Source organism: Protomyctophum parallelum (assembly GCF_964188405.1).
Source record: "Protomyctophum parallelum genome assembly, chromosome: 17".
NCBI lineage: Eukaryota > Metazoa > Chordata > Actinopteri > Myctophiformes > Myctophidae > Protomyctophum > Protomyctophum parallelum.
The window spans coordinates 26,483,503-26,504,058 of record NC_139719.1 but is presented as its reverse complement, the minus strand read 5'-3'; the positions used below and the strand labels follow the sequence as shown (position 1 = coordinate 26,504,058).

Here is a 20,556-nt window from a genome sequence, read left to right as displayed (position 1 = left end):
GGTGGGTCAGGTTTCCCCAAACATTTTGAACACAAACATTGGTTCTTTGATTTGCAACACTGGTTATCCCATGGGTCAGGACTGAGGAGGTATTTTAACCCCATGAACCCTTCGGTGAAAGTAGCATATCTACAAGCTCACAACAGAAAACGGCAGTTTAGGGATTGGCTATTTTCCAGATAAACCAACAGATATAGGTATACTGAGAAAAAATCTCATCTTCATATCAATTCACCAGAATCATCTTTGTCACATCACACAATTACAAGTGTAAAAGAGTGTGTGAAATTATTTTCTTTGCTGAGTTTGCAACATTGTGGTTACAGGAAGAGTTAGAATAGGGAAAGGAGAATAGAGAAGAATTAAGGTACAGTCATGTTAGACGCAAAGTCCAATAAGTTGCACGATTACAAATATGTGCAATGGATACTTGCAGAAGGCAAACATTATTCTTGTGCAGCATATCAAAATGGCAGCAGGTATGCAAAATCAGAGTTTCATGTGCATGAATGAATAAAGTGAAAGAAATTAAAAACGGAGCATCGGCTGTCAAATCAGATCAAATGGTGGCCGTGTGCCGGCCAACCTAGCTCATATGTTCTGGCACTGCACTAAACTAACATAATTTTGGCAAAGTATATTTAAATCACTGTCAGACATTGTTGGAAGACCTTTTGACCCGGATCCACTGACAGCAGTTCTGGGGGTCGGGGGGCCCGGGGTCAAACTGTCTACTTTCCAATATAACATGGTAAAATATGTGACTCTACTGGCTCGCAGACTGATACTGTTGAATTGGAAACAAGCACAGGTTCCCACTCACACTACACTTATGAAAGATGTTATGCACTACTTGCAATTGGAAAAGATAAAGTTTGAATTGAGAGGGAGTGAAGATAGATTTTACCAGACATGGCAACCCTTCATTGACCATTTCAATAGGTTGCACGCTAACCCCTCCTACACAATAGATAACATATTCGAAAATTGGAAAGAAAAGTAAAGAAAAAAAAAGGAACTGAGTATTTTTCTTTATTTTATTTATTCTCATTTAAAAATAAATGTCTGTAATTCAGTTAATTTACAACAACGTGTTGGGAAAGTTTTGAGAGCAAGAGTGTCTGTCCTGTGGTCTTTGCTTTGTTTGTCTGTTCACATTTGTCGTTTTTTTTTCTTTTCGTTTTTATCACATTTATATATCTTTTTTATTATGTATTGTATGTGGAATTTACATTACCTGTCTTTATCTTTCATTTTATATAACTGAATAACTCATTATTATTGTCAAAGATTGTCATATAAGTTGTCATATACAAAAAATGCCTAATAAAAACAGTATTAAAAAAAAAAAAAAAAAAGTAGCCGTGTATTAAATCACGGTTTCATGTACATAATGAATGTCAATGTGGCATGGTAAAGAAAACATCTTGGCCTCAGAATATAAACAGAATGAGAAATAATATCCTGCCTGTGACAAACAAGGCCTGAAGAAGCAAATCTCTCTAGGCATTCCTGACATCTCAGTGACAGCTGGTGCGAGTTCAGATGAGTGTAGGAAAGTAATGTTGTGGTAGTTGTTGTTTTCCTTCCCCATTTGTGTGTGGTTGGAATGAGGGATGAAAGGCAGCCGGTGGGACAGAGGGGAAGTGGAGGTGTGAACGTCACACCGGTCTTTCCCAGTAGAGAAGGGAAAGGGAGGAGGGGGGGAGAGGTCATTACCTCCATGATGCTGCAGGGGAGCAGCATGCAGGGGTGTGATGTGTCTAACGCTTTTACGGGTTGACAGGTGTGTTGTAGGCACTATGGCTGCCAGACTCCATTATGACTGGTGATTGAGGCCCTTTCTCTTGATAGATTTTATTTATTTATTGGTAGAACAGGGAGGGACAGGCATTGTGTGCTGGCACAGGGTGTGTGTGTGTGTGTGTGTGTGTGTATATATATATATATATATATATATATATATATATATAATGTATTATCACAGGTTCTCTTTGACATATGCTAATTGTAGACTTATGTACTGTTCTTTATGAACTTTTAAACCAATGACCTCTTCCTACAGGAAAGGATTCCAAATAAGCCAGCTGGCTTCTTCCCTTCCTTGCATTGTATTTTTGTTCTTTGATATGTTACTGTCTATTTTGTACTACATGCTAAATAAATAAACCTAAACCTTAACATGTGGTTTGGTTGCAGAGCTCTATGAAATTTTGTATTTTGCCATGAAAGGCTGCTTTATTGAACTTTAGAAAGCTGTTGATTCCCCGTCTGGTCTTATTGACTGATGTTTGTATGTTTATGCATTGTTTTGGTATATCAGGTCTTGTTATGATTGTAAACCACACTTACATCTTAAGTTTTTAACCACTTAAATTGTGCATACTTAGTTCACTGCAGTCCTCTGCTTTATTCCCTGACACCAAAACTCTGCTGAAAATAGCAGCTCTACTAAATTGCGAGCGTATACTATAGATATTATACTATTGTCGGTTAATGTTCACCCCAGATTAGAATAGGAATGCTGTTTCAGTCTTGAAATTACTTTTACATTTTATTGCTTCTGAAGGTGGCCGAATGATGGTCATTAAAATCACTGCATATGGAGCCAGAGTGTGAAAAGTGTGACAAAAACGTGAGGTGCCTGTGTGTTTTTTTTTATAGAAAAATAAAGCATCAGGGAAAGAATAAGGCTCCATGAAAGAAAGAAATTAAAAATGAAAAATAACACAGGCACCTCACGTATTAGGAGGGCAGTATGTTACCAGAAAAAAGGACGGGTGTTTTCAATGAATCCAACATGGTTAAAAAGGAGGTCGAAGTTACAATGGGTTTGTATAGGAAGGGGTGGGGTAGCTAAAATGAATATCAAATATCTAAATACTGAATCAAGCAGCTTAAAAGCGGTCTATGGTGTTCACCTAAGCCTGAGTAGAGTGAAATTACCAAACTTTAAAAAAAAAAGTCAAATATCCCTTTAAGTCTTTGCAACAGCTCTTGCACAATAGTGGGTCTTTTCATATGAACGATTCAATAATGTAATTATATTACACAAGACGTATGTGTGTGAAATGTTTGTGGCAGGTTTTGTAAAAGTATAATACAAGAAAAAACTGATTTGCAGCAGTAATAAAGTGAGTGTGACCCTGCTACAGAATGTACCAATTGAACAAATTTCATTGAGAATGGCTGAGTGTTAAGATACACAGTTGGTGCATGACAGCTTAAGTGTCCCATTATTTTAAATAACTTAAATGTTGCATCAAAGTACACACCGAGGATAAGGCTGAGGGCTCACTTAATGTCACCAGATATCAGGATTTAAAAAATATAGTGCGTTAGCCATGAATATCCCCAGCATACATGAACCGCATGTATAGGATTGTAGATTACCGGTACATGCTTTGGTTTAGGCCATCGTTGTGCATTTGTGGGTGCAGAGAGTATGTTGTCTAAAATACCAAAAATCTATCTTATTGATGTATTTGTATGTAGTTTATTAAAGACTTGACAGAAACCCATGGAAAGCAGTACTAAGGAAGCACTTTACATTGAAATTATGTACTAGGATTTGACATTTTGAGAAACACTTATTGTCTCATAATTGCTGACATCCCTCAAAACTTCATCTTGGAGTCCCAGTCACACCACCTGCAGTGGGTCTCTGTCAGTTTGTGACACAGCCACGGTCACAGAGTCGGGCAGGCGCACTGCGAGCCTCTCCCGGAACACAGCCAGGAATCCCCGCTCGCTGTTACTATGGTCACTGAGGATGACACTGGTTCCTTTAGCAACGGCATCCAGCACTTCGTGGTGGGACATCTCACCTGACAGAAAGACGTGCTGTTAAGGATTCATGCCACTGATGCCTGCGTATTGTACAGTAATGTAAAGTACTACATGCAGAAGATTCATCACTTCCAATGTCAATAAAGGAATGTGGGCAGCTGACTATTGCCTACCTGTTACGTAGAGGTCTGCTCTGACGTTTAGCACTGAGGCCCCTGACCCAGCGCACACAGCCACGGTTGACACAATGGACTCTGTACAACAGAATGTTCACAGACGGTGACAAACACACTTTCCTCACATGACCCTGGTTGCCTACACTGTAAATTGTTGGTGTTAAATCAACTCAAGAGTATAGAAATGGAACCAAATGGTTCCATTTTCACTTTTCAGTCAATTTTTTGAATTAACACTGGAGATTGTATTGTGTGCTGCCCATCTGCAAACAAAATGTGCAGAAACAGTTAAGCTTGAGATCATCAGGTCAAAACAATTGACAATTGGATGATTTCATGTGATGTTTCTAACCCATATCCTATTTCAACCAGCCTCCATAATGTTCAAGTATGTTTAAACATCTTGTGTGCTTCATCTTCCTATTACCTAGAGTCTGTCTCACACCGAGAGCCAGGCGGAGATGTTTCATCCCCAAATGGGACTTTATTTTCTCAATGGCCGTTGCCACTGTTACTGGCTTGTCCAAAATGCTGAGTCGTCCTTGTCCATGGCCTGGCAGAGGGGTCTGTGGGACGTGACAATGTACATGAGGATCCACACAGATAATGGTGAAAGGCCATCTAATTCTAGAAATACAATCTAAACATTCCATGTCTGGGAAACCTGCTCCTAGCTCCATTTGGCAGCAGTCGTGTAAAAATGTCTCACCCCTAATGTGGATTTAAAGTTTATATGGCCCTTAAGGGGTCTTTTTAATGACCATGGGGATGATTAAAAAAACCCAGTGTTATTTAAAAGACCTGGGGGGAAAGAATCCCCAAAAGTGGATGCAGAAGTTTATTTATTTCTTTATTTTTATCCGACAGTAGTGATTATTACCTTCTGTATTTGTAGAATGCTGAGGGACTGGCTGGGGCCATTGTGTCGTAGCAGAGTCTGTACACTGGGAGTCAATGCTGAGTCACAGCATGTAGCACTGACATGGACACTGCTGCTGTCTGAACTAGGGTTCAATGGAGAAGACATGAAATACCATTAAACACCAAAATAATCAAAACCTGATGATGTCTGAAGTGCAAACACACACCTTGTTACTGAATGCTGTATCAGGGTTCCACTGTCAACAGCCTTTAGTTCTTCAGTGATAGTATTCAGCTCCACTGCACTCCTGAGAGTAAATTCCAGCTTGTGACTCTGTGGGGCACTACAAAAGGCTTGACTCAGCACTGACACCTGGCCACTACCTGAAAGAGAGAGACACCAGTGATGGAAAAATAGATACAGCGGATCATATGGAAGGCACTTGTACAAACTACTTGAGCCAGTGTCCGGTGTCAAAGGTGATTACTAGTCTGTAGCTTCATTAAATATGCAGATACTGCATGACACACATTTTCCACTTGAAGGTGACCTCTTACCGAGTCCCCCGACCAGCCAATCATTCACCCCCCCTTTAACGCTGTCCCACGAAGTGTGAGGGGAGAAGACCGCCATGCCCGCCTCCACGGCACGGACGGCCAATCGCTGCTTCCAGTCTTTCTGAACCAACCGCTTGATTGACCGGAACAACGGAGGGTGATATGAGATGATGAGGTCACAGCCCATGGTCTCTGCCTCCTCCATGACAGACTCTGTGAGATCATTGGTCAGCAGGATGGTTTTAATGGGGCGAGCTTTGCTCGGCTCCACCAATAGGCCGACATTGTCCCACGACTCGGCCAGTGACAGTGGAGCAAGCTGCTCCAGCACCTCTAGAACTTCCTTCAGGTCCATTGTGCTGGTAAGATGAGCAGAATGAGATAGGGAGCAAGTGAGATAAGCGAGGTGAAGAGAAGGGCGGAGAGCAATAGAAATATGTTGACTCCGGATTCTGAAGCAGTCGTGAGTGGGAGTTAGAGAAGTAGCCGAGAGAGAGCGAAGAGATCGAGAACCAGATGCCAAATTCCTTCGGTTACAAATTCTTCTAGGAACCAATGACAATAATCTCCAGGAGATATTTTTACATCCAGTCAACATTTGTGTAAACCTGCGCACACAAAAGCAAACATTCAGAATGAGTTAAGCAATAACCAAATTATTTTTAAACAAACAATGGGAGGAGTATTTATGTGGATTTCATTTAAGTTAACAATAACAAGACCTCAGATGTTAGTGAAAATGACAAGTACTAGCACACTCATTATTAATGAGTGTTGTTGACGCACAACTCAGACCTTGATAATTGCTCTCAATTAGAAAAAACCTAACAACAAACCTCATCATCCACGCAGTAGATGATGCATATATATTGTTTTACAATCAGTTTAATAATTTATATTTCATGATATCTTAGCCTTTTAGATTTTTTATAACTTCTATCGAAGTTCTCAATTTGGTCATGACCTTATATACTTTAAGTCTAAGGTCATCATGACTCACTGTCGGGTGCGCGACGTCATGGCTTAGCTTCCGCCTGTTTTACGCGATCGCTACATTTACAGTAAAAACGTGTACATAAACATTCACATTTCAAATATAAAGTACTCACCACGGGTGTTAGACATTTGCTGGTACCGCGATTAGTACTGCTGTATTCCGCGTTGTTTAATAAAAGGTATTTTTATCCGAGCTGTTCTTTTGCTCCCGGTGTGAAACTTTGAGTTTTCCGAACGCACCCCGTTAGAGAAGAATAGCCGGGTCGCTCGGATAATAATGCCCTTTATTAAACGAGGAATGCAGCAATGCTAATCGCTGTCCCCGCAAATTTCTGACACCAGTGGCACACGTGGTGAGTACTTTATATTTGAAATCTGAATGTTCATGTACACGTTTTCACTGTAAATGTAGCGATCGCGTAAAACTGGCTTCAGTTGCGTCATCAGACATCAGACAGTCATGTTTCAGGGCTAGGAGGACGCCAGCTGTGCTGTCAATAACAGGCTAGTGAGTCTCTCGAGAGTCGAGAGACAGACTGTTTTGACTACAGTCTGACTGTCAAATTCAAAGGAAAAGAGGGCGCCGTTGTGGGTACCAGATCTCTGTCCCTACCAGAAGTCTGTGGGGTCCTAGTCGCGCAGGAGACCGACGTCATCACGTATCACGTATCACGTACGTATCACGTACGCAGCTTGCAGTACACAGAGCTCTATGACACAGAGGTAATATTATGTTATATTATGCTTTATGCAATGTTATATTATGCTTTATGCAACATAATGACTAAACGGATGTATAATGTTGTGTGTTTATTAGGCTCTATGTTATGTGTTCATCTGATTAAAGAAATAGGAGCTAATCTAGCCAAACAGATGTCGTTGGTTAGCCAAACAGAGCTATTAAACCTGTTAGCTCTGCCTTGTCTACATCTTCTATTTAGCATAATCGTTTCAGGAATTTAACATCACAATGCAACGTTTGGTACTCCGATATCATGTATTATTAGGCAGTTAAATTAACAATGATTTTACAATATAAATTGTGGTCTCAGAGATATAAATGCCATTAAATGGGGGTCCGTAGCCTGTTGCATGTCAAACTGGGGGTGCTTCTTTGGAATTAAACTGGTTGAGAATCACTGCTACAACTGTAAAAATCTTCTCTTATGGGGGTCCCTGCAATATCTTTTAAAAATGGGGGTCCACATGAATGATAAGATCAATGTGGGGGTACTTGGCATGAAAAAGTTTGGGAATCACTGGTCTTGAGAACCTATTGAATATATTTTCCCATAAATTGGTTATTACTGGACAGTGGACAGTGCCAGAAACTATGTGGCTTTCTAAACATAATTGAGCTATAGATAGACAGTCAAGCTGGTCAGATAGACCTATTTGTTACAGCAGATCTGCTAGCTCACAATGTTGTGATCTTGTAGATCTGCTCATTTCATATAGGCAATGTATGTAGGGTAAAAGGTTAATAATTAGATGTCATACTGTGCAGATTGTAGATTGTACTGCTGATTGTACTGTAGGCCTATTCACATGCAAGTAACTTTAGGCAAAGGTGTCACAAAGCAACAAAGAAAAGCACTGGTGGTAGTACTATATCATACTGTATGATATACAGAGTGCAACTCTCTGCAATGCTCAACCTTGGGATGTATTAAATTTACAAAACAGTTCATCCACAACTAAGACTGCAGCAGAATACTATGAATTGTACAAGAGTGAAAGTCAAGCCTTGTTCAAAGGCTGTTTTAAATGTAAGCCTTGTTCTATGGCTGAAGTCATTTCATGTTTTCTTTAAGCCTTGTTCAAAGAGGGCACCCGATGGCCAAGTGGTACAGGCGCATGCTTTGGCCTGACAGCGTGTTGTGTGTTCGAGTCCTAAGTGGTACAGGCGCATGCTTTGGCCTGACAGCGTGTCGCGTGTTCAAGTCCTTTTCATGAAGACCTTTGCTGCATGTCTCTCTCTTTCTCCCTCTCCTTACTGTCCATCTTCACTTGATACTATCAAAGGCAGGAAGGCCAAAAAAGCCTTGTTCAAAGGCTGTTTTAAACGTAAGCCTTGTTCTGTGGCCTTAAAATAATTTCCATTTGTTTTCTTTGAGCGTTGTTCAATGGCTGTTTTTCTTTGAGGCTGTTGTAACTAGGGATGCACCGATATTGAAATTCTTGGCCAATACTGATGTTAAAATAACAACTTTGCCGATACTGATTTCCCCCCTTTTGTGACAGGGAAACGAATACAAAAAAAATACTGTTGACAATCTACAACTGTAGGCTGCAGATAACCAACACAAAATGTATGCTTATCAACAACAGATTAATATTGGCTACTGCCATCGGTTAATGTCAAGTTATTTGCAGATACAGATATTGACTGATAGCGGCACATATCGGCCAATGCCTGTTCGATACATCAGTGCATCCCTATAGTTGTAACTACTATTTTTTTAATGTAAGGGAACCAAATATTATGAAATCTCTTGTGCAGTAGTAGTACTGTAGTCTTGCAAATTATATTGCCAGAGTGATAAATGACATATCAATTAGATAGCCTATAGATAGTGGATTTCATTCGGTTTCCTTACACCTTTTTTTCAGAAACCACTGCAGTGGGTAATTTGTATTTTCTGATTTATTTTTAACAGTGACCTAGCTCAACGAATTGCTCCAGGCAAATGGACGACCATGTTCGGGACAGACATTCAGGTACATTTCTCTTGCATCTCGCATGCACGTCTTTCTTGTCCACTTTAAATTGTCTATCTGTTTTTTAGACAGAAATGTAAAAACGGCAACAGGGTACAGTCAAACACTCCAAAAGGGATGGCACCAAAAAAGTCCTTGCTGTCTTGCTGTCTTACATTTAGGCCCTATACAATTAATGTCTTGCATAGACATGACAAAATTCACAGGTAAATAAATAAAAGAATAGGGGCACGGTGGCACAGTCGGTAGTCGCCTCACAGCTAGAAGGTCCTGGGTTTGATTCCCGCTGGGGATGCTGTGGCCGTGTTCCCTCCGCGTCATCAGTGCCCATACCCGAGGTGGGGTTAGCGAAAGCGCCTTTCTGTGTGGAGTTTGCATGTTCTCCCCGTGTCCCCTAGGGTAGGTACCCTCACAAAAACATGCAGTAATGCTGGTCTCTAAACTGCCTCCGGGGCGCCTGATGGAGGGGAAAGGAACTGGTCGGAATAACGTGTTCTTTCCACGCGCTACGTCCGGCCAAGGAAATTCCCCCTTGTCAGGTGAAAAGAAGCCGCTTGGAGTGGACTCCTCATACATATGAGGCATGAGGTCAGTCCGCTGCCCCCCCAGGTTGGCAGAGGAAGTGTAGCGCCCAGGATTACATTAGATAATTGGCACTGGGTGAAAAAACTGGCTTGCAAAATCGTGGGAGACAAATTATAGAAATCTTTTTTTAAAGAAATACATTTCAATATCACAGTAAAAAGAACTAATGCTGCATTGCTGTTCCCAATTATTTTACAGGGTTTCCCTCACCAGACGAGTGGAAATAGTTGTGGCATATTCATGCTGATGGTAAATAACTTTCTTTTGTCTATATATAAAGTGTTATTATTTTATTTGAAACTCACTCATAAGTTCACTGATCTTTGCCATTCACAGTATGCACTCAGCCTGAGCACAGGCGTCCCGTTTTGGCATTCTGAGGTCAGTATCTTTCAAAATAAAATCCACCGTTACAGTAGTGTTTCTTTTCTAAATTTCGGTAATTAAAATATTCATAAGAAAGTAAGAAGAATTTAGAAGTGTATTAAACTCTAGTGTTAACCACACACCACTATATTGTGTTTGTCTATTTAACATGGATTTATAACTCTTCTTTCTGCATTGCAGACATTGACGTGCATATAATACTGACATTTTTTAATATAGACAAATGGTAAACTACTGATTTGTGACTTAAAATGAACTCAACTTAAATCTTCCCTTTCATTTAGGGGACATGCCACATGTCCGGAAATGGTGGTGTGTTGGACTAATGGAACGGTTCCAGATTGATGGGTAAGACAAATGTAAATGTACTGTACTTCCTAAACACCATTCGTTAGGGCTTTAGTTAACTTTTAATTGTGATACCAATATCTCATTCAAAAGCCATGGACAGCGCTTCGCTCACTGGACCGATGAGGCCACAGCCTTGCTGCAGGGGTTGCTGGAGCCCATATACAGCCTCCCAAGGCCTAAAAAGAGGGTGAGCAGAAATGTAACACACACTGACCAAAAAAGTATTTAAATGTAATTTATTGGCTTGCAAGAAAGTCTACGGGTTTCATTGTGTGTGTGTGTGTGTGTGTGTGTGTGTGTGTGTGTGTGTGTGTGTGTGTGTGTGTGTGTGTGTGTGTGTGTGTGTGTGTGTGTGTGTGTGTGTGTGTGTGTGTGTGTGTGTGTGTGTGTGTGTGTGTGTGTGTGTGTGTGTGTGTGTGTGTGTGTGTGTGGCTCTCGTCCACTCTCAGGCCAAGGTTAGCAAAAGATTAGCATTCTTCTGCTCTATTTTTCACTCCCTTCACCCTCCAGGCACACTTTGCTCATCATATACACCTAACTCGATAACCGTTTAACCACCGACTTCAAATTCGACACACGCGTTCCACCTCACCACAGGTGCAGTGTCCAGTCGCCGGACCAACAGTTGTCCAGAACCGCCTCCATATATGGAGCTGGCCTGTTCTGACATCATTCTGACGTCTGCATAGACAAAGAATTCCATATATGGGCATGAAAGGGACACAGACATAAATATCTGGGTGGGGCATGTATTTCCAACTTGCATCATTTCAAATAGGCCAGTGCCCAAGGGACACCGCTCTAGTACATATTGTTGGATTCATGTATTTAACCCCTACTTTTGGCTGGTAAGATGGCTACAAGTTTGAGTCAAAGCTTGTGTTATGGAGATACAATATTATTCAGCTCACTTTTCAACTTGATTGCTGTAACGTTTGACTGATTTCGGATAATAAGTACTTGTAGTGCTGAGCATGTAGTCTCCAAAGTCCTTAATATTGTTGTTTACGCTGTAATTGATTTAGACCTAGAGCAGAAAACTGGCAGTCTATGCTGAAGTTTTTATTCATCTTTAAATGCATACTTTGTTTACTGAAGCACAGTAGCTATGTTCCTTTTGTTCTGTTTTTGTATTGATGTTTGATACTGTTGTCCTGCAGTGTTTGAAGCTGTCCCAGCAGAGCCCACCAGGACAGAGTCCAGAAGAAATGTTGAAGGTATTGTTATTTTTTTGTGTTTTTACTTCAAACTGTAGGGTGTAACGATATAGTAACTGCATCGAAAAATCTATTAATTTCAAGAATCGAAATATATCGAAATGTAGACAGCAACATTGACTTTGTATTGTGTTGTTTTGCAATGCAAATAATTGGCTGGCTATCCCACACCGGCGGCGTCCGACGCGCGCTGACGCCTCGCCTGATGCTCCGATAGAAACCAGTTCTATTTTCCAGGCGTTACCGCGCGTCAACGCCTGTGCCGCGTCGCTGCGCACCCGTCGTGTGTTGGGCTTCAATTGGCCTGAAATGCTGCAGACAGGTCTTGCATTTTGAGTTTTCTTAAGAAATCTCAAACTGCATTGATATATTGTTAGACACCAGGAGAAGAACACTGCTACGCAAAGAAGTGGAGAGAGGATGTAGTGTGGGTTAGTGTTGCTGTTGTTGTATCGTATTTTTGTTAAAATGTATTGTTACACCCCTACTGCACATAGAACAGGAGGAAAAGCAAGACAGAGAACATGCAACAGAATGTGTTGGGTATGGGTGATTGACTGAACATTTCAATTCTCAATAGGAATCTCCTGTGATGAAGGGAATAGAAGAAGCCTGCAAGTGGCTGGACTTCAACGGGCACCTGTTCCAGGGGTCGGTCTGTCGACCCTCTATAATGGACATGGGGGGGGGAGGACGCTCTGGTGGCCCTGACAGCCTACTACAGGTTTTTTTTTAATCATGATGGGGAATCTGATGAGAACGACATCAGAGAACCGTTCCTATTTGGATTTCGCAATCCTGCTGACATGGAACTTTTTTTTTCCAGAGGTTTCCGACAAAAGGAATGTTCGCGTGTCTGCTATCTTATTATAATATTTTTTTATTTATTTTTTTATTTTTTCATTTTTCATGACTCTAATGCAGCAAGTGTTCAATTATTCTGGTACTGCTTCTTCAGCTTAAGTTTGTTTCTCGTTTTGCTAGTTTACTTTTGTTGGGGAAGGAGAACAGCTCTAGGATTTATTTTTAGAGCGATTACAACTTTATTGTGGTCCTTTTTTGTCTAATTAAAAAGAAAAAGGTTTCTTTAACCATCCTGATATATTTCTTTACCACAGGATTCTTTGGAGGGGTTGTGAATATGTATTTGAATTTCTGTTGAAAATAATTGCCTAATGTATTCTGTCGCAAATAACAGACCTTCAAAATCACAATGCATATCAAATGGAGGTGTTGTGAGCTTGTAGGTTGGCTATTGTCGTCATGCGCCGCTGTGGTGTGACAGTATGAATGAGGCATAACACATCATAAATAAAAAAGAAGGTTTTCACTATGTTGTGGCTCTATTGTTGGTTCCAAACACATGGAGTGTTGCAGGCTTGTTGGCTGCAGGCTTGTTTTATTTAATCGTTCATTTATTGAACGATTCATGATCCATGTTGGTACCTCCCAGGTGGGTGGATGCTGCTATGACATGTGTAATATGATACTATGAACTATGATAAGTGTAATGGTGTATGTAATAAGTGTAATAGCATAGTGTAATAAGTGTAGTAGTGTAATAGCATAGTGTAATAGGTGTAGTAGTGTAATAGCGTAGTGTAATAAGTGTAATAGCATAGTGTAATAAGTGTAGTAGTGTAATAGCATAGTGTAATAGCATAGTGTAATAAGTGTAGTAGTGTAATAGCATAGTGTAATAGGTGTAGTAGTGTAATAGCGTAGTGTAATAGGTGTAGTAGTGTAATAGCGTAGTGTAATAAGTGTAATAGCATAGTGTAATAAGTGTAGTAGTGTAATAGCATAGTGTAATAGCATAGTGTAATAGGTGTAGTAGTGTAATAGCATAGTGTAATAGCATAGTGTAATAGGTGTAGTAGTGTAATAGCATAGTGTAATAGCATAGTGTAATAGGTGTAGTAGTGTAATAGCGTAGTCGTGTAATAAGTGTAATAGCATAGTGTAATAGCGTAGTGTAATAGCATAGTGTAATAGGTGTAGTAGTGTAATAGCGTAGTCGTGTAATAAGTGTAATAGCGTAGTGTAATAGCATAGTGTAATAGTGTAGTGTAATAAGTGTAATGCGCCCGGGGCGTCACTCTGTGGATTCGTCTATAGCTGAAAGCCTGGAGGAGAGGAGGAGTCACACTCACATCATGAGTGATACATCTTTGTATGGGTTTATGAGGACGTAGAAACCATTTAGACATTTCTTTGAAGGAACTCAAACTCAAGATTGTACCCCAGCACACAACGCAACTCAGGAGAACATGTAAATGAGTAATTGAGGGCCACACAACTAGACTTAACTTGGAGATAAAATACAACACACACACACATTTAACATCTTTATTTGCATTCAGAATTTACAAGACATTTCTTGAACACAAACAATAGTGGATGCGCAAACTTGAAAAAACTCTACAACAAGTGCTTCAGGATACAGATCACGGGTACAGAAAGCATCGCCTTCTCCATATATGGCGACTGCCAGTTATTGCAGACACTGAACAGAATTTTGCCGATGCCTTAGCTCTCGGCTTGGTCATGCCTGCAATCTGCAGGCCCCTCACGACTGATTTATGGACAGAGGCTTCCAAATATGAACACAAGTAGTTTACATTTGTAGCCAAGCTGTATAATAGCATCCTTAAGCACCTTGGTAAGGAATGCCTCTTCCAGACTGTGGTCAAATGTACATGCCACTTCCAGTTCCAAAATGGTCACTTCTCTACTGTCCTCATCAACAACAACAATATCTGGTGTATTATCTGTGACATCTGAAAAGGCATCATTTTCATTATTGTGCATGAACATGGCAGTTGAAACACGTGAGTGCTTAAACATTTTGGCAGATGATGAAACATAATGAACTTATGTCCTTAGCTAATAGGTCAACAATTCTGTCGTGCCTAGCAATGTACATACCCTTATATACTGTACATAGCAGCCATTAAGAATATGTGACAGTGTTTCTGTAAGTGGAGTGTGGTCATGGTGCAGACAATGAGGAGGAAACGTGTTAGGGTACCACATAGAGAGATTGAGTCTGGTTGGAAGGACCTGTAATCTGGCTTTGACCTGTAAAGGTGACTATATCCTCATCAACTGCATAATTCTTGAATATTGTATGAGATACGGTGTGGTCTGAATCAGGAAGGCAGGCTAGCTTCCCCTGTAGTACAGTATACAGTACTCCTTACTGAGAACGAACAGTTGGTAATAATGTACTCAGAAACTGCTACAGATTCAGAGCCAGGTCGAACCCAGCACAGAGATACTCCAGTTCTCACGCAGAGGTCATTGAGGTCAAGCCAATCTGACGACACCCCAAACCCAGTAGCATGTGAGTCCATTTTAAGGTTGGGCTTTCTTCTAAACCCCAAGAAACTTGGGGTTGGATATGAAACAGCCGTTTCATATCTAGAAACAGATCTAGCAAGTTCCCTGACAGTCGTGTCATCACTGTTTAGCATGTTTTCAAGTGAGCCAGGCTTGTGGCGTTATATATTCACTCCACGTTCGGCACACCAAACCCACCGTCATGTTTGGACTGGAAAATAATGTCTCTGGTGGTGTGGGTGTTTTAAGCCCGAACCACTTCCTTACAAAGTGAACTACATTATCATTTAGATCACTAAGTGTTTTACATGCTAGAATAGATGAACGTTGGAGAAGAGGTGTTGTACTCTAGTCAGTGCAAAATGCCTACTAGCCTCCAACTTCATCAGCAGTGTAGCTGTAAACCGCTTCATCTAGCTGTAAACTCAGATGTTATGTACTCAACCTGTTCTTTCCATTCCCCTGCGATATTAAATCTATGCCCTATAAGTTGTATGACTCATGTAGATCATACACACGTATGGGCTGTGAGTTGATGGTGAACTCAGGGCTTTTGTCAGCCTTAGACTTATACCAGCGGTTGCCACCACTGCGCCTCTGGTAGAGAACAGCACACTTAGTGTGTTTTTCCTCTAGATCGGACCAGTCTACAAACCAATCTGTTCCACACACACACACACACACACACACACACACACACACACACACACACACACACACACACAGTCAGAACTGCAGCATCACTCCCAATCTTCCGCTGTAGTCTGAAAACCCACCTTTTCAGATCATCATGGCCCTTAGCACTTACCCTACCCCTTAGATAGCACTTTTGTAGACTTAGATAGCATTTGATACAGACTTATAGCATGTTACCAGCTCATTGGCCTTGTGGTTAGAGTGGACGCCCTGAGACTGGGAGGTCGGGGTTCGATCCCTGGCCGGGCATCGCAGTCAAAGACTCTAAAAATGGGACCCAGGGACTCCCTGCTTGACACTCAGCATCAAGGGTTGGATTGGGGGTAAGTCCCTGCGACATACTAGCGTCATGTCCAGGGGGTGTACTTGTACATCAAGCTGCCTCACGAAACAGGAGATAGGCTCCTGCCCTATGGGACTCATGGCTCGGCAAGGATACTTACTTATAGTATGTTATGTAGACAGCACTATAATTGCATTGTATGTAGTCATAGCACATCATAGTACATATGTATAGCATAGTATAGTATATATATGTACAGTTTCTTTATATAGATATTCCACTGTTACGTTCTTAGCTTACGCATGTTTCATGATAAATGCTTTTTATATATGTGATGTATTCCCATGTCTAATCTACGGCTTCAGGATCAGAGGATAACAGGTGAAAACATGATCAAAAGAAGTCCAAGACGGTTTAGTGTAGTATTATAGGACATTTTGGATACAAAATGACCTTGACCTTTGACCTGCACTGCACTCAAATTGCTTCAGTCACCTCATAAATCAACTCGGCACCCCACCCCAGAAAACCTATACTTTGATGGCAGAATTATCCAAATCGGCCCATTATTTGCTTAGTTATGCCATTCACTATACAATTTTATATCAGATAAAAAGGGACAAAAACAAGTAATCAGCTGCCATTTTGACATTGCTATCACATCATTTCATAAACTACAGACATGTAGCAATACAAAAATCACTGTCCCTTTTTATGGGAACGTTATCCGATAATGAGGCATTTGGCCTGTGGACTACATGTTGGCGGAGGGTGTGTAGATCCCAGGATCACATTAGATAATTGACACAGGGGTGAAAAATGGGTTACAAGATCGTGGGATAAAAATTCATGGGGAAAAAAGAAATGCAGCATAAGTAAGCAACAGAGCCCAAAACAGTGACTTCTTCAACACATCTATGTAAATCAATGACATAGATCTGCTACGTATATTGACTATATTGGAGTTTGGAGTTTTATTTTTTATATATATATATTATATATTGTTTTTATTGTTTTGTGTTTTGAATGTTCTTTGGTTGTCTTGATTTGGAGTTTGTGTTTTGTTGTTGTGTGTGTGTTTTAGTTTATTTTGTATTTGTCACTCTGTTTTTATTTCTCAATTTACTTCTATATAAAAACAATACAATGTAAAATGAACAGCTGCCATGCACAGCAGCAGGCTGTCTGACCTAAAATAAACATTATATATCACAGTTGTAATCTCAACACAGCGTCTTTACATTCTAATTTATTGAAATTGTGATTGACGTTTGATGTAAACTAACATGCATCAGGACTAAAGTGACACAGCAAGGTTGAGCATTGCAGAGAGTTGCACTCTGTATATCATACAGTATGATATAGTACTACCACCAGTGCTTTTCTTTGTTGCTTTGTGACACTTTTGCCTAAAGTTACTTGCATGTGAATAGGCCTACAGTACAATCAGCAGTACAATCTACAATCTGCACAGTATGACATCTAATTATTAACCTTTTACCCTACATACAAAGATCATAAAAGATCACAACATTGTGAGCTAGCAGATCTGCTGTAACAAATAGGTCTATCTGACCAGCTTGACTGACTATCTATAGCTCAATTATGTTTAGAAAGCCACATAGTTTCTGGCAGTGTCCACTGTCCAGTAATAACCAATTTATGGGAAAATATATTCAATAGGTTCTCAAGACCAGTGATTCCCAAACTTTTTCATGCCAAGTACCCCCACATTGATCTTATCATTCATGTGGACCCCCATTTTTAAAAGATATTGCAGGGACCCCCATAAGAGAAGATTTTTACAGTTGTAGCAGTGATTCTCAACCAGTTTAATTCCAAAGAAGCACCCCCAGTTTGACATGCAACAGGCTACGGACCCCCATTTAATGGCATTTATATCTCTGAGACCACAATTTATATTGTAAAATCATTGTTAATTTAACTGCCTAATAATACATGATATCGGAGTACCAAACGTTGCATTGTGATGTTAAATTCCTGAAACGATTATGCTAAATAGAAGATGTAGACAAGGCAGAGCTAACAGGTTTAATAGCTCTGTTTGGCTAACCAACGACATCTGTTTGGCTAGATTAGCTCCTATTTCTTTAATCAGATGAACACATAACATAGAGCCTAATAAACACACAACATTATACATCCGTTTAGTCATTATGTTGCATAAAGCATAATATAACATTGCATAAAGCATAATATAACATAATATTACCTCTGTGTCATAGAGCTCTGTGTACTGCAAGCTGCGTACGTGATACGTGATACGTGATGACGTCGGTCTCCTGCGCGACTAGGACCCCACAGACTTCTGGTAGGGACAGAGATCTGGTACCCACACCGTTTTACTTAATTTTTTCAGATGTGCAGAGTGCAGAGGTAGGTATGCTGCAGACAGAGCAGAGCTACATGCTAACGCTACATGGCTGCACGCATGCAAAGCAGACATTCATATACACTTTTCTGTTACATAGCAACGTCATATGGTTATTATGTCACCATACCTTTAACTTCCAAGGACTTTACGTTGTAAAAAAAATAATGTCTCCGTACTGTGAATCAGCAAGCAGTGCACGCTGTGTGCTGCTGGGGACGACAATAGATAGAACACTTCCGTGTTCCGAATCCTAACGTCACCCATTTGATTTGATATTTGGTGATCTTTTGTGTTTGTGTTATTATAATTTCTTTCCAGTATTTAGCCTACTGTGAAAGGACTGCAGACTGCAGTAGTGTTGTTACTGCATGAAGTTATTGAATACCTTGTTTTTTTAAAAAATTACTCAATAAAATAAAAACTAATCCTGATTTATTTTTGGCTACTTTTTTGGCCTAATTATCTGTAAAATGTGATGCAATGTCTGTGCTCAGACTCGATCAGTGTGTTGCCTATTTGTATCTCAATTTGTATGTTTAAATATCTATGTGTATGCATACAACTGATTTATTTTGTACTTAATGAGCTCGATTTGCATACTCAACTGAGATAATTGTCTATTTTCCATCAGATTTGCCAAATTCCTGGTGCATTCTGCATTGCTGGGGCACCCTGTAAAATGCTGTTTAGCCTGCAAGTTGCAGCAGGTAAGTAATCATGATGACAATAGTTTCACACAGCCTGCCCTACACTATAATTGGGATCATGTTGCACGATCCTACTCAGATCTGCTAGGGAGTAGACTAGTAGAGCAAGGGGCCAGCTAGGCACTCCAACGTTGAAGCGCTGGGCCCTAGTGGTAAGAGGAAGGACTGCAGGCGGACCTGTGGATTCATGACGAGGAAACCCCGTGCAGCTGAGCTTTAACATTGAGCGCTCAGTTGCACTTCCGCATTTGACCTCCAAGTTTTGGAGGTCAAATGCAGAAATGCGCCCAAAAAGGCGGAAATAGAGGTCCCTCCGGCTGCTTCAAAACGCCACTGAGCAACTTCCACTGACATGAGTAGCGGAGGGGGCGGAGCTTCGCGCCAGATCAGTCTATCCTTTTAATACTCTATGGAGTAGAGTAGGGCAGAAGACATGTCAATGTCAATGTATGCAGCCTCTACTCAACAACAACTGTAACTCAATCTGCTCAGAGAGTAAATGAAGAAGAAGACACTCTCAGGGCTCAGGCACATCTTCGCTCACAGCCGCGCACGTTTTCGGCTGCGCACAGCTTCAAAACCGGGTTTTTAGACAGCTGGTGGATGGAAAAGAAGCTCCACCTCCGCGGCTGACTGACGCGACGGACAGATTCTGGAGCTTCTTTTCCATCCACCAACTGTCTAAAAAGCTGGAATGACGTCGGACTTCAACTGTCCGTGGCTGTGCGTGAAGGTCTGCCTGCGGGGTCAACTGTGGGAACTTGTAGCCTACTGAACTTGAACTGCATGGTCATTGGTCAATGGGTTCTGTGAGGGGCCCTGTGGCCATGAGACCCATTTACAATTTAGTTAAAACTAAAGTAACTATATGAGTACAAGCCGCTACAGATTCTTCTTGTTCTTTTTCTGTTAATGGAAAATGTCTCCCGTCCAGATCTGAAACTCAGAACCTCTGCCACAACTGTCCTCTGTTGATTTGTTATTTTATTATAATTTTTGTACAAGTACAAGTCCCCTCCTACAGTACCGTATATAGCTATCTGACTAACACTAACTGTATTTTGAATATGTTTTATTTATTGCAAAAAAATATGTGAACAAACTTTGATATGATATAATGTGTACAAGTCTTAATCCCCTTGTGCCTTACAACTCGAGTAGTGTTTTTGTGTGACCACCCAATTGCTCGTTCTGTGTAGTGTGGGGGGACCCTAAAAGATAACTGGCCCAGGGGCTTCCTTTTCTCTTCCTTTACCTTAAACTGAAATGTCAAGTTCCAACGAAGGCAATGCATAAGTAGACTATGTAACTTGATGGTGGGTAGTTATTTTATGGACCTTTTAGTACAAGTTACCTTCCTATTTGGATTCCCTGAGTGTTAATGATGTGCGGGTTGACCCGCAGGTCGGGCTGGTACAGTTAACCTTCTGATGCAATTATCGCAGTTTGGGTGGTTGTGTCAACCGAGTTGGAATGGATCAGTCAACCGGGC

General features: G+C 40.8%; 2 protein-coding genes across 3 annotated transcripts; one reads left to right on the top strand and one right to left on the bottom strand.

The window, feature by feature from the left end:
- Positions 1-3,473: 3,473 nt before the first annotated feature.
- nif3l1 (NIF3 NGG1 interacting factor 3-like 1) lies at positions 3,474-18,580 on the bottom strand. 2 transcript variants are annotated; one of them, XM_083787240.1, is made up of 7 exons: positions 18,485-18,580; positions 5,385-5,992; positions 5,054-5,210; positions 4,846-4,969; positions 4,393-4,531; positions 3,963-4,043; positions 3,474-3,827 (listed from the first exon to the last, which is right to left on the bottom strand). In XM_083787240.1, exons 2-7 carry the CDS (start codon positions 5,980-5,982, stop codon positions 3,643-3,645), a joined length of 1,284 nt encoding a protein of 427 aa, XP_083643366.1. In that variant the 5' UTR covers positions 5,983-5,992; positions 18,485-18,580; the 3' UTR covers positions 3,474-3,642. The 2 variants fall into 2 exon arrangements, with proteins under 2 accessions (XP_083643366.1, XP_083643367.1); XM_083787241.1 differs by having other exon boundaries at positions 5,385-5,743.
- Positions 7,062-12,857, top strand: LOC310874354 (uncharacterized protein). Its single transcript, XM_083787128.1, has 8 exons — positions 7,062-7,103; positions 9,041-9,101; positions 9,885-9,935; positions 10,023-10,067; positions 10,358-10,421; positions 10,515-10,611; positions 11,585-11,641; positions 12,222-12,857. The coding sequence occupies exons 5-8, from the start codon at positions 10,363-10,365 to the stop codon at positions 12,375-12,377; spliced, it is 369 nt and encodes a 122-aa protein (XP_083643254.1). The 5' UTR covers positions 7,062-7,103; positions 9,041-9,101; positions 9,885-9,935; positions 10,023-10,067; positions 10,358-10,362; the 3' UTR covers positions 12,378-12,857.
- Positions 18,581-20,556: the final 1,976 nt, after the last annotated feature.

What these genes read in the sequence shown, in the direction of transcription:
- nif3l1 (XM_083787240.1), bottom strand. Translation starts at nt 5,982, where the DNA reads ATGTTGACTGGATGTAAAAATATCTCCTGGAGATTATTGTCATTGGTT. An exon ending in TTGGCTGGTCGGGGGACTCG is followed by an intron (nt 5,211 to 5,384) that starts GTAAGAGGTCAC and finishes TCTCTCTTTCAG; the next exon opens with GTAGTGGCCAGGTGTCAGTG. An exon ending in GCATTCTACAAATACAGAAG is followed by an intron (nt 4,532 to 4,845) that starts GTAATAATCACT and finishes CACGTCCCACAG; the next exon opens with ACCCCTCTGCCAGGCCATGG.
- LOC310874354 (XM_083787128.1), top strand. Translation starts at nt 10,363, where the DNA reads ATGCCACATGTCCGGAAATGGTGGTGTGTTGGACTAATGGAACGGTTC. An exon ending in TCCCAAGGCCTAAAAAGAGG is followed by an intron (nt 10,612 to 11,584) that starts GTGAGCAGAAAT and finishes GTTGTCCTGCAG; the next exon opens with TGTTTGAAGCTGTCCCAGCA. An exon ending in GTCCAGAAGAAATGTTGAAG is followed by an intron (nt 11,642 to 12,221) that starts GTATTGTTATTT and finishes AATTCTCAATAG; the next exon opens with GAATCTCCTGTGATGAAGGG.